Raw genomic sequence first — 18838 nt, 5'->3', positions numbered from 1 at the left:
CTTGCACACGATAACCGACAAAGGGGAGAAAAAACAGAGAAAAAAGAAGGTACGCGTCTCTCCGTTGAAGGAAGAAGGCGTGCCCGAGTAGTTGTACACGTAAACAAATCAAACCCAAAGTAAAACACAGCGCAATTCGACGGTGGTGCGCAGCTCATAACGGAGGGGCGGCACCGCGAAGACGCATCTGGTCGACGCACATACTCCGCCCTAGCAAAAAATATTAAAAGCAAAACGTGTTGGCATCCTTCAAAGCACCGAAAGCCGAGACAGCGAACTACAATGAAACTTCGCAACCTCTTGTCTCCTCTCTCTCTCTTTCTTTCTACGACGCGGCATCGAACTGCAGGAGCAGTCGGCTTTGGGAAAGGCGCTCCAGCACGCGTGCTCGCTCCTGCGGGTGCTCCGTGAAAGCCATAATGGAGGAGCCGCTGCGCAGACAGAGCATAAAACCGCATGCAGTCCGCACAGGCAGCGGCACCGGCGGCTCCGTCTCCGCCATGATTGTCGTGATTTCTGCTGTCGCACACGTCGTCACTTGCTGGCTTGGCAGCGAAGTCATACGCAGCGAGTCGTCCGTCACCTCCCAACTCTGTCGCTCGTACGTGGAGGTGCCCTTCGCGACAGACCACACACGCATTGTCTGGCTGACTCGTGAAGAAGAGGAGGCGGCATCCGTTACACGGGAGTGCAGCTTTGACGGCGAAGTCGCAGAGAGCACGGTCGGCAGGTCTGCATCACTCCCACGCCTCGACGGGCTCTGCGCACCGCTCCACGCACGTACGCCCGCCAGCAATCTGTCGCCTACGTCCGATCCTTCCGGGCAAACAACCACCTGCAGCGGCGGATTGCCGGTGGTGAGCTGAAACACGAGCCCGTTGCGCGCGTAAGCAGGTGGGGCCCCCGCGGCGTGGCCGTCGCGGAAACACTGCACCACCCGTGAGAAGGGAATGCGCATCTGCGGCTTGGCCGATCCAGGGACGCAGATGCAGAGCGTGTCCCCCTCCGCAGACGTCTTGGCCCAGCAACGATCCCACCGCGGCATCACTCGTGGTTGGACCGCGCGATGAACCCAAAAGCCGGCAGACAGCGGCGCGGGTTGACGCTGCTGTTGTAGCACCGCCCGGCGACACGTCTTGACGAAGTCAGACATGCGTTGGATGGCGCCATGGACGGACTGCACGGCACGCTGCCGCTTCTGCACGCCCTTCTCCGTTTCACCAACGCAAAACTGCAGAACGCAGTCGCGCAGTTCCACTTCCGAGACAAACTCTTCGGCGCCGGCTGACGGTGTGTCGCGGTCGCGTGATGCGATGAGGCGAGATGGGTCGGGATCAATCGCACGCAGCAGCGTGGTGGCAACGCGCATGGTGACCACCTCTTTCGCAGACACGGTGACAGTTCCCAGCACTCGGAAGAAGTCGTACAGGGTAACGCCAAACAATGGGGTTCGGCTCACGCACTTGAGCACGGCGGTAGCGGCATCGAGCGGCGGTTCGTCGGGTTGGGCTACGAGGGACGATGGAGGGGCCGCCACTTTTCCAGAGGGCGTTGAAGCGCTTGGTTGAGCCGTGGAGGGGAAGAGGGTAAGTGCTATCGAGTGCGGCTCTGCGTCTACAGCGACTTCCTCCTCACGTGCCCTCGCTTCCGCAGCGGCAGCAGCGGCTTCCTCTTGATGTGCCCTCGCTTCAGCAGCAGCGGCGGCGGCGGATTCTTCCTCACGTGTCCTCGCTTCCGCAGCGGCAGCAGCGGCTTCCTCTTGGTGTGCCCTCGCTTCAGCAGCGGCAGCGGCGGTGGCTTCTTCCTCACGTGTCCTCGCTTCCGCAGCGGCAGCAGCGGCTTCCTCCTCGCGTGCCCTCGTTTCAGCAGCAACCTCCATCGTCTTGTCTTTCCTCTCCGCATCGCCCGCCTCCGCCGTCAAGCCCGTTACTTTCGCCACCTCCCCCACAAGACCGTCGCCCCCTACCGCTTTTGTCGTCGCGGGGCTTTCCCCATCGGCGGAGGGACGCTCAAGTGGCGCTCCTCCGGGCCCGTCGCCATCAGGCGTTGGCTCTGGTCCGTACTTCGCCACCGCTGCCTGAATGACCTCCTCTTCCCTGCCAGGGTAGCGCTGCAGTTGCCGGGTGGTGTGGTGCACCTTCGCAGGTGCGTACAGCGCGTAGAGGCGCGTCAGGCGCTGCTTGTAAGTGTCCTCGCTGTCGGGAGTCGCAGCTCTGAGTGCCGCTGGCGTTGTCGATGGCGGGGCAGACGCGTTCCCAGTCGAGGCCGCGCTGTTTTTCTTGTTGTCGCCTGCAGTGGAGTTCTCCTGAAGTTTCTTCTCGAGAGCGCGGAGATACGCCTCCTCACGCCCGCTAAACTTGGAGAGCTGCGCGTCAACCTTGTGAGCCTTGGAGGGGTCGTAGCGCAGGTAAAGCTCGACGGCACGACTTCGATAATCACGCGAAGGTGCGGCGAGAACCGCACTGCAGTTGGGAGAGACGGCGTTGGCGATGCTGACGTCGCTCGTCTCGTTGGGGGGGACAGCAGAGATGGTGACGGGGGCGGGCGGAGCGGGCGGCTCAGGTCCGAAGCGGGCCACGGCTGCTTTAAGAAGTTCTTCCTCTCGGCCTTTGTACTTCTCCAGCTCGTGATCGACGCGGCTCACTCGCACAGGGGCGTGCGCCTCGAAGAGACGTGTGAGGCGCGCACGATAACTGCCCATACCTGCAGCTGCTCTTTTGTTCTCTGTTGTGGCTCCACTTGGCAGAGACGACGCCTCAGTTGCCGCTGCCAGCTGACTGGTGGAGTAGCTTGCGTTTTCTGCTGCGGTGGAGTGCTCGGGAGAAGGCGCCACTTCGGCGATTCGCTCGTGCAAGTTGGGTGCGTTTGGCGACAGCCCACGGTGAGGAGGTGAGCTCGACGGCACCGCCTGCTGCGTGCTCTGCGCGTACTTGCGCTCCACAGTTCGCACAAGCGCCTCCTCGTGTCCGGCAAATCGCTGGAGCAGGTCGTCGATGTTCACTAGTTTGGCCGGGTCGTGTTTCGCGTAGAGAGCCACTAGCTGCTCGCGATAGAGCACTTTTGCGGAGGAGCTCGACATTGTGCAACACACCTCGCTGATTCAGTTCTACGTGCAGCGCGGAAAGGCCGGATTCAATTGCCCTCCAGATCCTACCGTCAAGCGAGAAAAGCACCTTCTTTGAGTCAAGAACAAAAACCCAAACACATACGGCTCTCCAGTAGCCACCTTTCGGCAGAGACGATGGCACGATGCTCACACCGTTGTGTTGAGCCCTTTCCGGAATTCCTATTAAAACGAATTTTCTGTTGTTGCTGCTGCGTTGGAGGCGTCTGCGCGACGTCTGCCACGGCGCAACGTCCTCAAAAGCAACGGAGGCGATAAATCAAACACAAGAAGCTGGCAGAGAAGAAATACCCAGCAAAGGTGGGAGAGGGGCGAAAGGCGAAGGATGAGAGTACAGCTGTTGACCACGTTTTTTTTTCTCTAGAACGATAGCAACACGAAGGACAGCAGTTTTGTTCTTTTCGAAATAACCGCATTGTAGCTCAGTTCTCCTCTTGCATGTGTCAGCATCGTCGTTTTTTTTGTTTTGCTTTCTCGCATTACCGAGCGAGCTGAGCTGATTTCATCAGCGGCCCTTCGTAGTGGGAGCCGAGGGGAACAGCGGTGTTGAACTCGAAGACTCCAGCACGCCACCCACAGACTCATTTCAGCCATGCTCGCTTCTTTCATAATAATTACTTATCAATGAACGGAGACCCAGCTCTCACCATACACACACACACACATACACATACACACATACACATACACACATACACCGTCTATCACCTGTGGGCCGTCTTCAGAGTGTAGAGCCCCGTGTCCTTGGTGGCCTGAATCAGAACATCCATGTTGCAGTCCCTCTTCACCTCTTTGGAAAAGCCACGCCACGCCACACTCGCATCACGGACGCTCACGGCGTCGAAGGTGGCCAGAAAGACTCCAATAAACTTCGTGTACACGTTGGGCATCCGCTGCTTTGGGGGGTGCCGCTGAGGCTGCCGCGACTTCTTCGCCTCAAAGATGCCCCGCTCCGCCTTGCAGATGCGCGCCGTCTCCTCCTTGGTGCGAGCGGCGCCCATCACGTAGGCCCCGCCGTCCTCCACCAGAAAGCGGCCTCGTGCGTCGACGGCGCAGATGGTACACCGCTTCAGCCGTTTCGCCATCTTCCCTGCCACGAGAGCCGTGGAGCGCGGAAGGGGCGGCGACGGCGACGGCGAGGCCGACGAGGACTCTCTCTTGGGACCCAATCGCAGCAATACGGCTTCATGGCCGTAGCGGCTCTTCACTTCATGGCAGCCCACACGTGTACGATAGGGCACGCCGTTCACCGTGAAGGGCACGCCCACTGGTCGTTTTCGTTCTTTGCTGACCATGAGAGGCGCCAGGTGGATGTCCTTTGTCCAACTCTGTTGAGCACAGTAGATGCGTGAAAGACCAGGCTACTGCGTCGTCAGCCGCTCAGCCTTCGACAACAGCTGCGTCGTGACAGGGCGGGTGTTTGAGAAGTGCAAAAGAGGGCCGTTTGCAACGAAGATGGCGGCCGTATTGTCGCACTTTGGAAGAAACAAAGAACAAGACGGGGTTCGAAAGGTGGGGAAACTGTGCGATCCTGACGGTTGGTGTTCCGGGACGGGTCCTTGCAACGAGTCAGCTAAAACACCCGGAAGCTTGTGCCTTCCAGTCGAGTAAGAAACCGGAAGGACCTGGAAGCCGCAAGCACGCGTCCTACGACGAATGTATCATTCTTGAGTCAGGCGCTAACAGACGATTTATATATCCCGCGCACAGTAGACAGCAGTGGCATGGGCGCTCCAGCAATGATGAGGTCTCGCGTTTGTTGGATTATTAATAGTATTATTATTATTCCGGTCGTGGTGGTGGGTTCAATGCCTTCAACGTTTGCGATGAATCAAGGTGCAACACTCTTCTTCCTCGTCAACGTTTCTGTTTCCTCCTCCGCAAACGAAATAGACGTGCCCACGTGATCTTTGCTGTGGAGTGCACGCAGCAGCTCTTCGGAAGGTGCCGCCTGCGCGCACACCAGTGCAGCGATCAGGTAGGCCTTCTGCGTCGGAGTCCATTCGGCGCTGCCTTTTAACAGCAACTCCGCCCCTCGCCTGTCCAGTGCCGCGGCCATCTCTGACACTCTCTGAAACTCCCCGATCACGTCGAGACGCAGCAGCAGGCCAGCCGCGACGAGTCCGTCGGCCGTCGTGCATGCGGGAATGCAGCGCTGCACGAGATGATCCAGCACCGTCGTCAGGATCACCGTGCGCGTCGCCGTGGCCGTTGCGTCCCCCTGCGCCAGCGGCAATCCGTTCGCGAGCTCCACCAAGTTGCACATCGCCTCGATCGGCAACGACGCGGCGCTTAAAAAAGGCGCCGACTGCCCCAGCCGTCGTGTCATCAAAATCATGAGCGCGCTTTCGAGTGCGGCGGGTCGTCGCTGCCGCTCCTGCAGGCACCACAACAGTAAGCTTGCCTGCACCGGAGGCAGGGGGTGCTGTCCCTCCTGGGCGAGGAGGCGCACGTAGGCGTCCAACACCGCGTCAGATACACGCGGGTGAGCCGAGAGCCTTGCACCCGCGCCGCCACCGTCGCTACCCAATCCCCCGCTACCGAGGGAGCGGGCGTTGGACAAGTACCGAATCACCTCCGCCAGTGCGCCAGACGTGCGGGAGGTATGCGTCTCCAACTGGGAGAGCAGCGGCGGCCGCAACAGGTGCAGGAGAGGCAACACCACAGCAGGCGCCTCGTCAACGGCGGAGAGGAGACGGAGTGTTGTCGCGACGGACAACGCGCGGACCCCGACTTGTACTTCCTCCACAGTCGTCTCGAGCAACCTCAGTGCGGTCGAGCTGTGAAGTCCAGAAGCGTACGCGAGCAGCTGAGTCCCGCCGCTCTGCGCAGATGCCGCGATCAGCTCCGCACAGTGCGCTTGCCGCTCTCGAGCATTCGTCCAGCAGCGCTGCACATCGCTGTAAAGATCGAGGCGATCCAGCTTGAGCGGCTCATCTTTCTGGGTTGCTGAAGCTTCGGGAGAGTTGCCGGTGTGTGCTGAGGCATCCTGGACGGACCTCACATACGCCCTCGTGCACTGCCAGCTCCACAACTCCGCGCCGTCAAGGCTGTGCAACGCCGTGGAACCGCCGCTGAACGTCTTCGAAAGCACCGCCACAATGACCTCCCAGACCGCGTCAGCGGACAGCGCCTCTTTCGACACACGCGTGGGCGTGGAGGGGCCGCTGCTGCCTCTGCAGCTGTAGTAATGGTGCTCCAGGCAGAGCGCCTCTGCCACCTCTCGAGGTGCCCGTGCAAGGCCTGTGCGAGCACTCTGCAGCAGCAGCTGCGCAACGTGTTGACGCGCCCCTCGCACCAGCTCCGACACTTTGGAAGACGACGCCGTCGACGACGATAAAAGCGCGTGCGCATCACTGGACGGTGTGGTGGCCCTGTCCCCCATCAACGACGCATAGCGCTGCGCAAAGCACAGCACCTGCAGGCACAGTCGCTCCGACAAGGACGTGCGCTGTGTGAGATGGGCAAGCACGAGCGGCAGCTCCTCCTCCGCCGCCGCCCTCGCACCGCTGGTGAAGAGTGTGAGGAGCAGACGGACAAGCGCCTCGTCGGATAGGCTGTGCGTGGTGTACTGCAGCAGCTGCGACGTCAGCTGCGACGGCGCGTCAGTGCGACTGTTGCGGGTGTTGCTCACAGCGTAGAAGTGAGCGCTGCGTCGGCCCCGTCGGTCGCCGCGCTGCGATCCACTTTGGTGGAGTTTACCCTGCGCGGCGCCAACGCGCTCGATCTCGCAGTTCACCTCGTGCACCGCACGCAGCAGCTCTGCCTGTGACTCGCAGAGACAGGTGTGTTGCAGAAGCAGGGCCTGCGAGAGCGTCAGCCGGCTGACCGCGTTCATACGCGTCAAGTGGAAGGCGGCTCGCTTGCACAGCGAGGCCCACATGCGCTCCTGAGTCTCCGCAACGCGCAGCACCGCCATGCACCACAGCAGCGTCGCCACATCCCTCTCGGACAGCTGCGCCTCCTGGTGATGCAGCAGGGCGAGCGCGTCGCGGAGGAAGGATAAGTGGGCTTGAGAAGGGCAGGCCTTGGCGATGGCGTGCACCGCTGCGAGAAGAACGCGCGGTCGCCACGTCCGCAGCACCAACGCATCCACCCGCTCGTTCAGCTGCTGGGCCAGCTGCGCGCTCCTCTCGGCCTCCCAGAAACCCACCGACGAGCGGAGAATGCCAAAGAGGACAACGGCGACGTCGGGTGCGACGTCTGCTGTGGCGGGGAATTGACGAAGTGTGGTGAGGGTGTGGTCGGCGCACCGCTGCAGGCACTGCACGATGTGTGCGTCCGCCGCACTCTCACTGCGGGTCTTCGTCAAGAGCACCAAAGCGCGGGTGCAGCTCACCAACTGCGGGAAGTCGTGTGCGCTGGAGGAGAGCGGGGATGCCGTGGTCGGAGCCATGTCGAATACCTTCACCGCACGCGACGCGAGTCGGCACAGCGCTGACGACGGGATCATGTCGCCTGTGCTCGATCGAAGTTCGCCGTATTGCTTTCAACAGCAGCCGTTCTACTAGACCCACTGATAAGAAGAGAAAAAGACAAGGCAGTGGGTTTCGCTAGTGTCGTACGGATGTGGCGCGTCCGGTGGAACTCCCACGCATCTCCAATAACAATAATAATAAAACTGTTGCCACCGTAGGTACGACCGCTAGCGGGCGCGTTTAAGAGCGAGAAGAGAGAAGGAGAGAGAGAGTACACGTTGAGAGCTGGCGAAACCGCACTATAAACTACAGGAAGAAGAGCGGCGAGGATAAGGACCCCAAAGCCTCACATGATGAAGCATCGGCGTGCGATGAAAGGCAGAGGAGGCCTCGCACGGACTCTTCAGGAACCGCGCCAGCAGCTTTGCATCTTCACAAAAGGAAAACACAGCATCACACGCGCGGTGCAGCGTGAGCGTTGCCGCACAGAAACGCATCGAGAGAATGACACTGTTCAGTTTTTTGGGGGAGAGGAAAGAGAGGACGTTTGTGCCTCATTGAACAAAAAGGTGCAGGAGGGGGAGGAGGGGGCGGGGAAGCAAATGCATGACTGTAGCACGTTTAATGGAAATGGGGGGAGGGGGGGGGTGAAGGTGACTGCGCCAACGCAGCCACGTACGATGCGCTCCACGTATTACACCCAGTGTGTCTGGTGAGCCACAAAAATAAAGAAAGAGTGTGGACGATTCTCACTCGTCATCGCATCGATAGCGACGACAGGAGAAATAAGGAAAAAACACAAGGTCAGCTCTGTCTGCTTCAGCAATGCATGTAAGACTCGAGTGCCCGACGAGCGCCAAGGGAGAGGTGCACCGACGGCCATGCAGACGGAAAGGGCGGTGGCGGCGTCTGCTGTGGGGACGGCAGCCCAATCCACCGCGCCACGTTGTCCCGCAACGAGAGCGCGCAGGAGTAGCCCAGCGGGAGCGCAAAAGTCTCGTTCGAGTACGACGCGTCGTGCAGCACCTCCATCGGTCCCACCTCACCCCCGACCAGGTAGAGGGAGGAGCGGGCGAAGGCGTAGGCACAGCCACTGCGGGGAGAGGGGCCGGTGCCCGCCACGGAAACGTGCTCCCACGATCCATCCGCATCGCCGGCTACACGAATGCGCCATACATCAGCAAAGTACCAGGCGATGTCCTCCTGGTTCGCATCGCCGCCGAAGATATACACGTAACCGTCATGCACAGCCATGGCAGACGCGTAGCGCCGCGGTGGCAGCGGAAAAGGACGAGCCGGTCGCACGTACCGCCACGTGTTGCTTGTGGCGTTAAACTCACTCAGCGTCTGCGCGTACGCCAACGTGCCGGAACTGTAGTCGCCGTCTCCCTCGCTGACTAGATACCCACCAAATGCGTAGATGGAGTTGCCCGACACCGCCGTGCAGCAACCGCACAGACGCCGCTTCGAGTCGTGGGAGTCCAAAACGTGCTCCCGAGCGGCGGGGAAAGAGGACACAACTGTCGGCCGCACGTCACGCCACACACCCGTGCGCAGGTCAAGCGACCACACGGGAGACTCCCCCGTCTCGAACGGGGTGCCGAGCAGCACGTACATGCAGTCGGCGATAACGTGGGCGCTGTGCAGGCGGCGTGTGCCAGGGCCGTCGGGGAACGGCGGGGCGCGGTGCAGCAGCGACCACCGCCACGTCGCTAAATCCAACTGCAGCACCTCGTCGTATACCACGGGGCTGTGCAGGTCCTGCCCCCCGTACACGATCATCGTGTCGTGGTAGATCACGGCGGAGTGTCCGAGGCGCGGCGCGACGATGTCGCTGTTCTCCGGGTGCCTGTATGACCAGCGGCGGCAGTTCAGATCGTACACGTACACCTCATTCGAAAACCGGAAGAGAGAGCCTCCGCCAAAGAGAACGAGGAGGCGCTCCTGGTAGCAGACGAGGGTCTGGCAGCAGCCCGGCGGCGGTGCTCGCTGCGGTGGCGGCGGCTGCTTGGCCGGCGCTTCATCGTGGGAGTCGGCGCGCCGCTCTGCCAGCCAACGAAACGGGAACGACATGTACGCCTTGTCTGAGCCGCGCCGTCAGCGCCCCTACAGACCCCCAGAGGGAACGTGCTCAGAGAGTGAAGAGCGGGCGATGGCGCAATGAAAAGCGGGCACACGCGTGGAAGCAACAACCCGTCTGGCATATCGCCGTCTGCGTGTGTGCGGGCACACAGCTCGGCAGCGGAGGAGAACGAGAAAGCCGCAAGGAGTACGAATATACAGAAAAAGGGAAGAAAGACTCTGACCACGTCTGTCTGTCTGTGTCTGTGTGTAAGTGTAAGTGTGTGTAACTGAGCAAACCGTGCCGGTTCGATCACGGAGTAAAAGTGTGAAGTCGCTGCGTTTAAAACGTCGGCATTCGCTTCAGCTTCCGTGGAAAAATTGGTTGATGACAGCCACCGTTTTTCTTTGAAGACGATTTCCGCTCTGTAATGCGTCTTGACCGGCGACGAGCCTGCGTGTGAGCTCTTTCCTCTGCGCGAGAACTTTTCTGGTCAGCAGGGGCGTCTTTGTGCAGCGCTGAAACGCCGCAAACCAGAAGAAAAGCAACAAAAACGCAGAAGGAGAAAATGAGAAATGATGTGAAATGATGTGAAATGAGTCGTCCTTTCATCACGCCGGGCTGTGTGCGCCATGTAGCACGAGTGGTGGTGCCTCGCCCCGCTATCAAAGCGCTCCATCAGCGCACAAGAAGATAACGGATGAACAAAACCAGCCCAGTACTCTACTGTACCGCTGGGCTCGACTGCGTCAGAAACATCTCAAACTACTGTCGCGAATGGAGCAGGCAATGGATATTGTTGGTTTATGTTGGTTAAAGATGCAACGACGATGGTGCATCACGTTAGCGCGAGTAAATAATTAGCTGTGATGAATATACCGTGCAGTGGACTCGCTCTCCGCAGCAGCACCACCGCTTCATCGAGTCACGTGCGCAACACACAAGCACGCAGCAACAACGTCGACGGGAGATGTGCCTCAGAGATTCTTGAGTACCTCCATCCTTTCGTAGTCATCCTGCGCGCACTGCAGACTCGCCAGCCACCCAGGCGCATTCACGGGCAGCTCTGTCAACTCAGCGGCGCAGCGACTCCACACCGCCAGCTCCTCCAGCACCTTACGCTCCACCTGTGCCTCATCCTCCACTTCGTCCTCGCCGTCCGCGTCGCCGTCGTCGTTGCTGCTGCTTTCCGCTGAGGGGCCGCTCAGCGCCGTCGCCGCCGTAAACTCCTGCCAGCGCGCCACGCACATCAGCAGCCCCTCTACCACCTCCGACAGAGTCAGCTGGGGTGCCCCTTCCCACACAAAACGGCCACACGTGGCCAGCGCACGCACCCGTCGCCCGCCATCCGCGACAGTGAAGGATGGATGAGGCTGCAGCAGCCACCGCAGCAGCGAATACAACGACGCTGCAGTGGGGGACGTTGCCGCGATGGGCTGCACGAAGTCCAGCGACAGCACGGCAGCGAGGTTCGCCGTGGAGACGTCGCGGTTCTCGGGGATGTGGAAGAAGCGAAGCAGACCGGCCAGCATCAGCGAGGGCTGCAGCGGCGCTGAGACGGTTGCGGCCAACTTCAAAAAGCACAGCGCGAGTTGGGGGTGGCGCGTGTGCCACCGATTCAGCATAGCGGCCACCTCCTCTGCGGACCACTCACCTACCTCCATATGTCGACGTGCACGCGCTACAACACCCTCCAGCACACAAGCCTCTGCCGACTCCTCCTCTCCCGCTGCGTCCGCCGCGCACTCGGACAGCTGCGCCAGGCAATCCAGTGTGTGCGCAAACACCTCCGGCGTGTCCATGCGCGCGTTCGTCGCGCCGCCGCCGGCAAACAAAACGGCCTGCGTGTACGTGTCTGCTTCCGTGAGGGCGGGGATGGCGCTGTCCGGCAACGCCACCACGCCGCGCTGCAGCAGGGTGAAAAGTTGAAGTACGGCGCGGTGGCGTGTCTTGCCACCGAATACGCTCTCGACGTTGCTCGTCACGGAGTGCCAGAGAAGGGCCACGAGTGGCGCACAGCTCTGACGCACCTGCGCGATGTCAAAGCCAGCCTGCTGCACCGCCACGACAACCTTCACGGCCGCCTCTGCCACGGCCAGTACCGCCTCCACAGCACCGCTGTCTTGCACGGCGTGCGCCTCGTAAAACGCCAGGGCGCGCAGTAAGACGTTCAAGACCGTCAGCGAGGCATCGGCAGACCACGCCGCTGTACAACTGGAGCCGACGCCGCCCATGACGTAGCGAGTCACCGTAGGCGGCAGAAGCACAGCCTGCAGCAAAAGGGTCGACGGCTCCACTGACTGCAGCCACTGCAGCATCAAGTCAGCGTTCACTGTGACGAGCAGCAGTTGCTGGTCGGGTTCTTCGGTCATCGCGTGAAGGACCTGCGCCGTCAGTGGGCCGAGAAGTCTGCTGAGACGTTCGTAGGTCGTGTAGAGCGCCAACTCGGCCTCCTCGTGCGCGACCTGAAAGTCTTCTGCCTCTCGGTCAGCGAGGCGCTGCGTGACGTAGTCGGCAACGCTGCGCCACTCCGCAAGCGCAAAGCCGCTCCGCGCAAGACGAGTCGCCAGCGCGGTCTCGCACGCCAGCAGGAAAGGCCGCAGCTGCTCCAGTGCCGTCACCTTCGTCGCGTTCGCCGCCCTCAAGCACTCCACGATTTCCTGGAAATCCTCGGGATCGTCGGTGGGCTCCATCGCGGGTATCGGGGCGGGCTGCAGGACCTGCGTCAGTGCGCTGATGCCCTCGCAGACATGACGTAGCGCACATGGCGGGGTGGCAGGCGTCTGCAGCAGCAGCACGAGACGCTCCGCCGCGGAGGAGAACAAGCGAAAGAGCGGCGCGTCGGGGGGTTGTTCGGTTATGATGGCCTCCGTAGACGCCTCTAACGCAGCGGCGATGACGCGGCTCATCGTCTCCCAATCCGTCGTCGCCGGCGAGCTTACCGGCTGAAGAACTGCTGGTAGCGCTTCAAGCAAGATGGTCTCCGCTGCCGCATTCATCGTCGTCAAACAGCGAAGTACGTTGCACACCAGATCCAACACTTCTTCTGGGCACGGCGGAGTCGAGCGAGATAAACACTCAATGCAGTGACGCCACACTGCACTGGTGGGAAGAGCAGACCAAAACGTGTTGGCGACTTCCTGCGGCTCCCCGTACATCGCCTCCAGCAAGAAACGTACGGCGGTGCCGGCGACACGCACCAGCAGCTGCATGTCCTCCCCTCCATCTAAAGACGACTGCAGCGCAATAGCGAGGTGCTCTTGCAGCTGGCGGCGCTGCGTGGCCCGGCGAATCGATCCAATGGGCACGCGGCGGTCCGCCAGCAGGTCCATGGCGGCCATTAGCACGTGTAGCGCCATGCGACAGTCCTGGGCAGACACGACGGCTCCGTTGTCATTGCCGCGTACCCATGAACACAGCCGATCAGCCAATTGGTCCTCCAGCACAATGAAGAGAGCTGCGACACACTGCGTGAGCTGCTTGCGCGCCGCGTCTTGCGCTGTCAGGCGTGCGGCGGTGATGTAGAGATGCTGGAGTTCGTCGAGGCCAGACGGGCGGCGGTCTAACGGCTGCGCGAGATGATCGAGTACCACACGCAGGCAGAAGTGTCGGTTAAGAACCGCGACGTAGAGCAACGAGGAGGCGGAGGTCTGGGCGGTGGTGTCCTCCAACGACCACCGCAGCAGCTGCGGGGCCACCGTCTGAACAGCATTGGTGCCTCCAACGTCAAGAGAGTGGTCGATGAGGTGCAACAGCTCTTGATTCGCTGCGGTGTCGCCGTACAACGAGAAACGACGCACCGCCGCTACCGCCGACTCGTCCATCGAAGTATATTTCCTATTGCTTTTGGAGGGGAGTTATGCGGACGAGTAATCAAGCCTGTACGTCTTCCGACAAATACATGCAACGCACACACCCACACGAAGAGGTGCGACGAGCATCTCAACGGAAGGAGCGCATCGAAGCGGGACACAGGCGGGTCGCAAATTTTTTTTTTTAACGATGAGCCAGAAAAAGAAAGGAAGAGAAGATGAGTGCTTGGCGACAAAAGAGACAGCTTTTAGTGCGGGAAAGCCGCCACACGTTCGAACGCCGTGGAGGTCGATCTCCCCGGTAGCTCCGCTTGCAGCAGTGCACCACACGGATTGTGTCACAACACGGCCAGGATACATTTTGCAGTTCACTATATATGTATATTAGTATCAGTATTAAGGAGACCCGTTTGTCTAGATGATGGCAAGCCGTTTTGTTTGCGCTATCCATCGGCCATTTCCCCTTCCGCCACTGCTCCAGCATACGAAAATCCAGCGGCCACGCGTGGAACCGAGAAGAGCGCACCCCTTCACGATGATTTCTTGTCCTTTGGTGGGATGTTGTGGTGATCGCCGCGCGGCTTGCATTCCATTCCTTTATGAATTAATGTATGTAAAGTAAGTCACCCCACACACACGCACACACACAGACCTCACTAAAGGAAGAAGGTACGATGCGCCCCTCCGTTGCTCATGTGCAGAAGCCAAATAACGAAAACTTTATATATAAAAAACGTGTGAGAGGAAGTGCGACTGTGAACAGTGAACAAAGGAGATGCCGGCCCTACACACCCTCGAAGCGGCGCTTCACGACGGCCTTCTGTTTGCTATAAACACCCTCCAGCACCGAGAGCCCCACCATCTCATCCACCGCTTCCAGCTGCTCCCGTCGTGCCGCTACCTCGTCCGAGTACCCGCGATCGGGCGAGTAATTCGGCCGCAGATCATCGGGGTAATAATAGTTGAACACCACCGCATGGGCGGTCAGGTAGCCCAGCACGGCACACGAGATCGCCCAGTAGTACTCCTTCGTCTCTGCGCCGGCTTTGCCAGAGCGATCACGGCGCGCCGCCTCCTCCTCGGCATTGGCGGCCTGCTCGTACTGACCGCGCTCCGTCAGCTTGCGCTTGCGGTAGGCGAGCTCGTCGCGACTGCTGCGGTGGGTGAGGGGGTGGTCGGTGAGTGTGTTGCTGTGCATTGTATCCACGTAGAGAGAGGTGGGGGACTGACGCATCTCGAACAACGAGTTCGTGCGCGCGCCCAGCGAAGCGTCCGCAGGCGTCGAGGCGGGAGGGGTTGAGGAGGAGGAGGCGGCAGGGGTTGAGGAGGAGGAGGCGGTAGCGGTGGCGGTGGCGCCGGCGCCAGCGGCCGCCTTCACACAGAGACAAGCACAGCGCCGCATCGTGTTGTATCCTTGAAGAAAACAAAAGCGGCGATCACGAAAGGAAGCACGCCTCTGCAAAAAACGGTTTGAGGAGTTCTGCAAAAAGGGAAAGAAGAAACCAAAAAGAAAAGGGTCTGGTGTCCGACAGCAGCAAGCACCTTACAACGTATCGCTGGGCGCGGTTAAGTGGGGACGTGCAGGAAAGTGCAGGAGGGAGAGTGTAGTAGAGGAGGGGGGAGGGAAAGTCGAAAGCACAAAACCGATGGCATGAAAGAAAGGTACATAAATCGTCGTTTGGGGGGAAACACTCCACCACCGAAAGAAAACGACTATTACCCATAAACAGCAGCGATGCAGCAAAAGCATCGATACAGCCTCGAGAAAGCACCGTCGACAGCACGTGCCACCTTCTCCGCTTACCGTCTTCTCAGCACCGCAAAGGCGCTCCGCTGCCTCGATAGGACTCCTTTCTCTCTCCCTTCCTTGGCGCGCAGTCGTGCCGACATCGTTTTTTAGTGTTGCAACTGAGTTAGAAAGACAACTGGTTAAATACGTGGCCGGTCGCCGAGGGACGGCCAGCAACAAAGACGAGCACCCACCACTGCGCTAACATGCAAGCATGAGAGAAAACAACACAAGGCGGCCAAAACGACTTCCAGAGAATCCACGCAGACGAGAAGCGCACTTCGTTTCTGTTTTCTCTCTTCGCCTCTCGAAACAGCAAAAACAAAAGAATAAATGAAAGCCCCGGGGTGGGGCTGCCAAGATCCGACTTCAGCCCTTCAAGTTCTGAATGAGTGACATGCCGATGGGCAGCACGATGTACATCCAGTACTTCTGCAAGAAGGAACGCTCATCGACCGGGACCTCCTCCTCCACGAGCTCGCCCTCTGCGTTGCGTACCTGGCGCACCTGCACCTTCGGCTTCTTCTTCCCCTGCTTATCGTTCTCCGAGGCGATGAGCACCTTCAGATCTTCGTAGTTCACCTTGCGGGAGACCCGGACGGGGTGCACCAGACCGATCTTCGTCTGCAGGCGCACCGTCGGGAAGAGCTTCTGCACGACGCTGCGATCGCACGCGTCGCCGTTGACCATCTTCGAGTGGAAGAAGTTCGTCTCGCTGCTCACCTGCAATCCCAACAGCGTCGTGTTCGGGCCCGGCACCACGCGGATGTTCTCGTTCAGCACCACCGTCTTGCTATCAACGGCGTCGAAGCCACGAATCAGCGAGCACGGCGTGACGACGACCGTTGCGGGGTGCTCCGGAGCCGCTTTGCCCTCCTGAAAGGGATAGGCGCGGTAGTAAATGAAGCTCGCCCCGGCGAACTCCTCCCGCTGCTCCATCGTCATGCTCAGCTCGCCGCGCAGCTGCGTTGACACGCGGGCCGGGGCCTGCGGAGAGATGCGCGAGATGGCAAAGGAGCCGATGGTGACCCAGTCCGCATCCGCCCCAACACGACGCTCGAGCACGTACGGCTGCGAGGCGGCGTGCGCGGTCACCGTGCACAGGAGGACGAGCATCGCCAACAGCGCGCATAGGACACGAAACACAGCCGTCATGGTGGAAGAGGAAAGGAGACTAGCGAAGAGGAGGGCGGGTGTGCAGAACAGCTGTACGGGTGCAGGGACAGAGAGAAGCGACACGCAGTGAAGGAAACAATAAAAGAGAGAGAAATCGGTTTAAAGCGACGCTACAGTCCGCGTGCCTTCACACGTGCTTTCTTTTATTTAGTTTTTGCAAGAAGCGCTTCTTAAAATGCAGTAGAGCTGTTGATGCATGAGTTCCGACAAGCGATGGAAGGTGTAATCGGAAGACGTATTCGTTGGCGAAACCGTCAAAGGAAGAAGAAAAGAAACGGTAGGCAAGACGGAAGTAGAAGAAAAGAGAAGAAAAGGCGCGGTGCAGGCGATGGCACGCATCGGTGCACTTTGGCGACAGTCAACCTTTTGAAGATGCATGACAGCACGATTGGAAATGTCCCACACACACACACACACACAGAGAGAGATGTATTCATGCCGAAAGAAACACGGCGGCAATTTGTGCTTCCGGGGCTGAGACGGTGACGTCATCATACAACTTATCGGCATGAGTTCACCAGTTTTGTCGTCTTCTTTCGATTTGCTTGCTGGAGACGAGAAGGGGGCGTTGTGCTGAGGAGCCAACAAAAAAACAAGGGCGATGAGGCCTCCGTTACAGAACACTGAATACGCTTCTCCTTGCTCGACAAGCCGCTTAACTATAACACTGACCAACCCGTTACTACGGCACACACACATACACACACACACACACACCAACCTCAACTCTGAGGTGCCTCGTCCACGATCATCATCAGCGGAAACACCACGGTGGCATCCCCTTGCACGCGAACCACCTCCGTATCCTTGTTCAGCAGGCCACAGGCGATATCGTCGGCCAACACGCTCGAACTGACACAGCCGTCCGCCTCTAGTCCCGTCGTGACCATCACCACCGCGTCCATCGGCACCGTGTGAAGTAGGTGGTGCTTCGGGAGCCCGCCGCCTAATACGATGGCGGTGTTGCGGCCCGTCCCTCGCGCCGCCGCGAGCCCACGCAGGCGCAGCACGTCCTTCAGCGGATCCACCACAAGTCCCTTCTGCGAGAAGTTATAAAAGTAAATCATATCTCCCATCGAACCGTCCGTGAAGGCCGGAGAAAATACGGGGATAGAGTTCTTGTAGCACCAGTACAGCAGGCTCGATGCGCACGTGTCGGGGTGCTCCTTCTCCATCGCGGCGCCCATTGCCTCAATAAAATCGGAGGGGCGGGTGTGCGTCTGCCAGCGCGAAGCCCGCTGCGCCTCGTGCAGAGACCCCAGCACCGGCATGAAAAAGTCTTCGAACCAGCAGTAATTGTCATTCGGCACCAACAAGTTGCCGATGCGGTTGATGCCGCGGCGACGCAGCGCGCGGCCGTCGAGGTTGAACTGGCCCAGCACGGTACTCCCGCCACACTTGATCACGTCCTCCTCGATGCCACCGGCGGAGGAAATAACGCAGTCCACCAGACGCTCCCGCGCCAAGTAGGCAAAGGTATCTCGAAGCCCACAGGAGATGAGATTCGACGTGTAGGCGAGAAAGACACGATCGCCTTTAGCGCGATGGTGCAGCATCTGCTGAACCATCTCACGGCCCCGGCCAACCTGGGTAGCCTGCAGACCAATAGAAGGCAGGCTTGTCACCACGGCCCGCAGAGTCTTCTCTTGCGACGCCTGCACGAGCGATTGGAAGTCCACGCAGTGCACTGCCGTTGAGGAGGTAGTGGAGTGCCTTGCTGCTGCTGCCGCCGCCGCGGTGGCATCGGTGGAGGAGCTGCCAGCTTTGCGTTGTGCGGCCCGCCGCCTCCCGCCTCCGCCACGACGGCGGCCGTTGGAAGGCGCCGCCACTGCTGCAGGAACTCCTGTCTCCATCGCAGGGCGCACGGCTACACCTTTTCGACGGAGTGGAGGAAATGAAAAGAGCAAACTCCAAGACTAGGAATGAGCGCACGTGTGTGGGTGAGTTTTCGTTGATGAGGTCCACAGCGGAGACGAGAGAAGAGAGAAAGGGAAAAGAGGCACAATAAAAAGATATGAGAGAGAGATGACATGTGGCGTAGTTGGAAAGCGAAAGAAAGCTCGAACCGAAACGCACACTGCAAATCTTGAACGTGAGCAGGTTAACGTCGTTCGGGAAATCCCTGCCTGGTGAAAGTCAGGGAGGAAGGAAATACTAAAAAGGAAGCGCATAGGCTTGGCGCAATCGGAAGCACCTTCGCATATATATATGTAAGGTTTGCCAGCAGGACGAATGCAAGTCACTTGGCAGATTCGTTCCAGGCCTGGAGATATGTACTTTATTTGTTGAAGATAAAAGAGATTTAATTAACGGATAGTCGAAAAAAGGAAAAGAAAAAGCGACGCGACGAGTGCCTCAGCACGGCTCTGAGCTCGTTCGCGCAAACCGGGGTTCTTCAAAGGTCATCCTTCGAGGTGAAACAAACTCGTTAAGTTAAGATTTCTCGCAAAAGCCGGT

The 18838-nt window shown here is 59.6% G+C and overlaps 8 protein-coding genes across 10 annotated transcripts; all 8 read right to left on the bottom strand.

The window, feature by feature from the left end:
- Positions 1–325: 325 nt before the first annotated feature.
- ABB37_08681 (hypothetical protein) lies at positions 326–3079 on the bottom strand (the record flags this gene model as incomplete). Its single annotated transcript, XM_015807768.1, has 1 exon — positions 326–3079. The coding sequence occupies one exon, from the start codon at positions 3077–3079 to the stop codon at positions 326–328; it is 2754 nt and encodes a 917-aa protein (XP_015653850.1).
- A 749-nt stretch (positions 3080–3828) lies between these two features.
- On the bottom strand, positions 3829–4601 carry ABB37_08680 (hypothetical protein; the record flags this gene model as incomplete). Its single annotated transcript, XM_015807767.1, has 1 exon — positions 3829–4601. Exon 1 carries the CDS (start codon positions 4417–4419, stop codon positions 3829–3831), a length of 591 nt encoding a protein of 196 aa, XP_015653849.1. The 5' UTR covers positions 4420–4601.
- Positions 4602–4955: 354 nt separating this feature from the next.
- ABB37_08679 (hypothetical protein) lies at positions 4956–7771 on the bottom strand (the record flags this gene model as incomplete). Its single annotated transcript, XM_015807766.1, has 1 exon — positions 4956–7771. The coding sequence occupies exon 1, from the start codon at positions 7575–7577 to the stop codon at positions 4956–4958; it is 2622 nt and encodes an 873-aa protein (XP_015653848.1). The 5' UTR covers positions 7578–7771.
- A 590-nt stretch (positions 7772–8361) lies between these two features.
- ABB37_08678 (hypothetical protein) lies at positions 8362–10124 on the bottom strand (the record flags this gene model as incomplete). The annotated part of the gene is made up of 1 exon (XM_015807765.1): positions 8362–10124. Exon 1 carries the CDS (start codon positions 9613–9615, stop codon positions 8362–8364), a length of 1254 nt encoding a protein of 417 aa, XP_015653847.1. The 5' UTR covers positions 9616–10124.
- A 457-nt stretch (positions 10125–10581) lies between these two features.
- ABB37_08677 (hypothetical protein) lies at positions 10582–13493 on the bottom strand (the record flags this gene model as incomplete). Its single annotated transcript, XM_015807764.1, has 1 exon — positions 10582–13493. The coding sequence occupies exon 1, from the start codon at positions 13426–13428 to the stop codon at positions 10582–10584; it is 2847 nt and encodes a 948-aa protein (XP_015653846.1). The 5' UTR covers positions 13429–13493.
- A 707-nt stretch (positions 13494–14200) lies between these two features.
- On the bottom strand, positions 14201–14974 carry ABB37_08676 (putative mitochondrial hypothetical protein; the record flags this gene model as incomplete). 3 transcript variants are annotated; one of them, XM_015807761.1, is made up of 1 exon in its annotated part: positions 14201–14974. In XM_015807761.1, the coding sequence occupies exon 1, from the start codon at positions 14816–14818 to the stop codon at positions 14201–14203; it is 618 nt and encodes a 205-aa protein (XP_015653843.1). In that variant the 5' UTR covers positions 14819–14974. The 3 variants fall into 3 exon arrangements, with proteins under 3 accessions (XP_015653843.1, XP_015653844.1, XP_015653845.1); XM_015807762.1 differs by having other exon boundaries at positions 14201–14960; XM_015807763.1 differs by having other exon boundaries at positions 14201–14898.
- Positions 14975–15574: 600 nt separating this feature from the next.
- ABB37_08675 (putative mitochondrial hypothetical protein) lies at positions 15575–16569 on the bottom strand (the record flags this gene model as incomplete). The annotated part of the gene is made up of 1 exon (XM_015807760.1): positions 15575–16569. The coding sequence occupies exon 1, from the start codon at positions 16358–16360 to the stop codon at positions 15575–15577; it is 786 nt and encodes a 261-aa protein (XP_015653842.1). The 5' UTR covers positions 16361–16569.
- Positions 16570–17103: 534 nt separating this feature from the next.
- ABB37_08674 (putative deoxyhypusine synthase) lies at positions 17104–18299 on the bottom strand (the record flags this gene model as incomplete). Its single annotated transcript, XM_015807759.1, has 1 exon — positions 17104–18299. Exon 1 carries the CDS (start codon positions 18232–18234, stop codon positions 17104–17106), a length of 1131 nt encoding a protein of 376 aa, XP_015653841.1. The 5' UTR covers positions 18235–18299.
- Between the last annotated feature and the right edge of the window lie 539 nt (positions 18300–18838).

This window comes from Leptomonas pyrrhocoris (assembly GCF_001293395.1).
Source record: "Leptomonas pyrrhocoris isolate H10 chromosome Unknown, whole genome shotgun sequence".
Taxonomy (NCBI): Eukaryota; Euglenozoa; class Kinetoplastea; order Trypanosomatida; family Trypanosomatidae; genus Leptomonas; species Leptomonas pyrrhocoris.
Note: the sequence above shows the minus strand (reverse complement) of the source record. Positions and strands in the feature narration are given on the sequence as shown.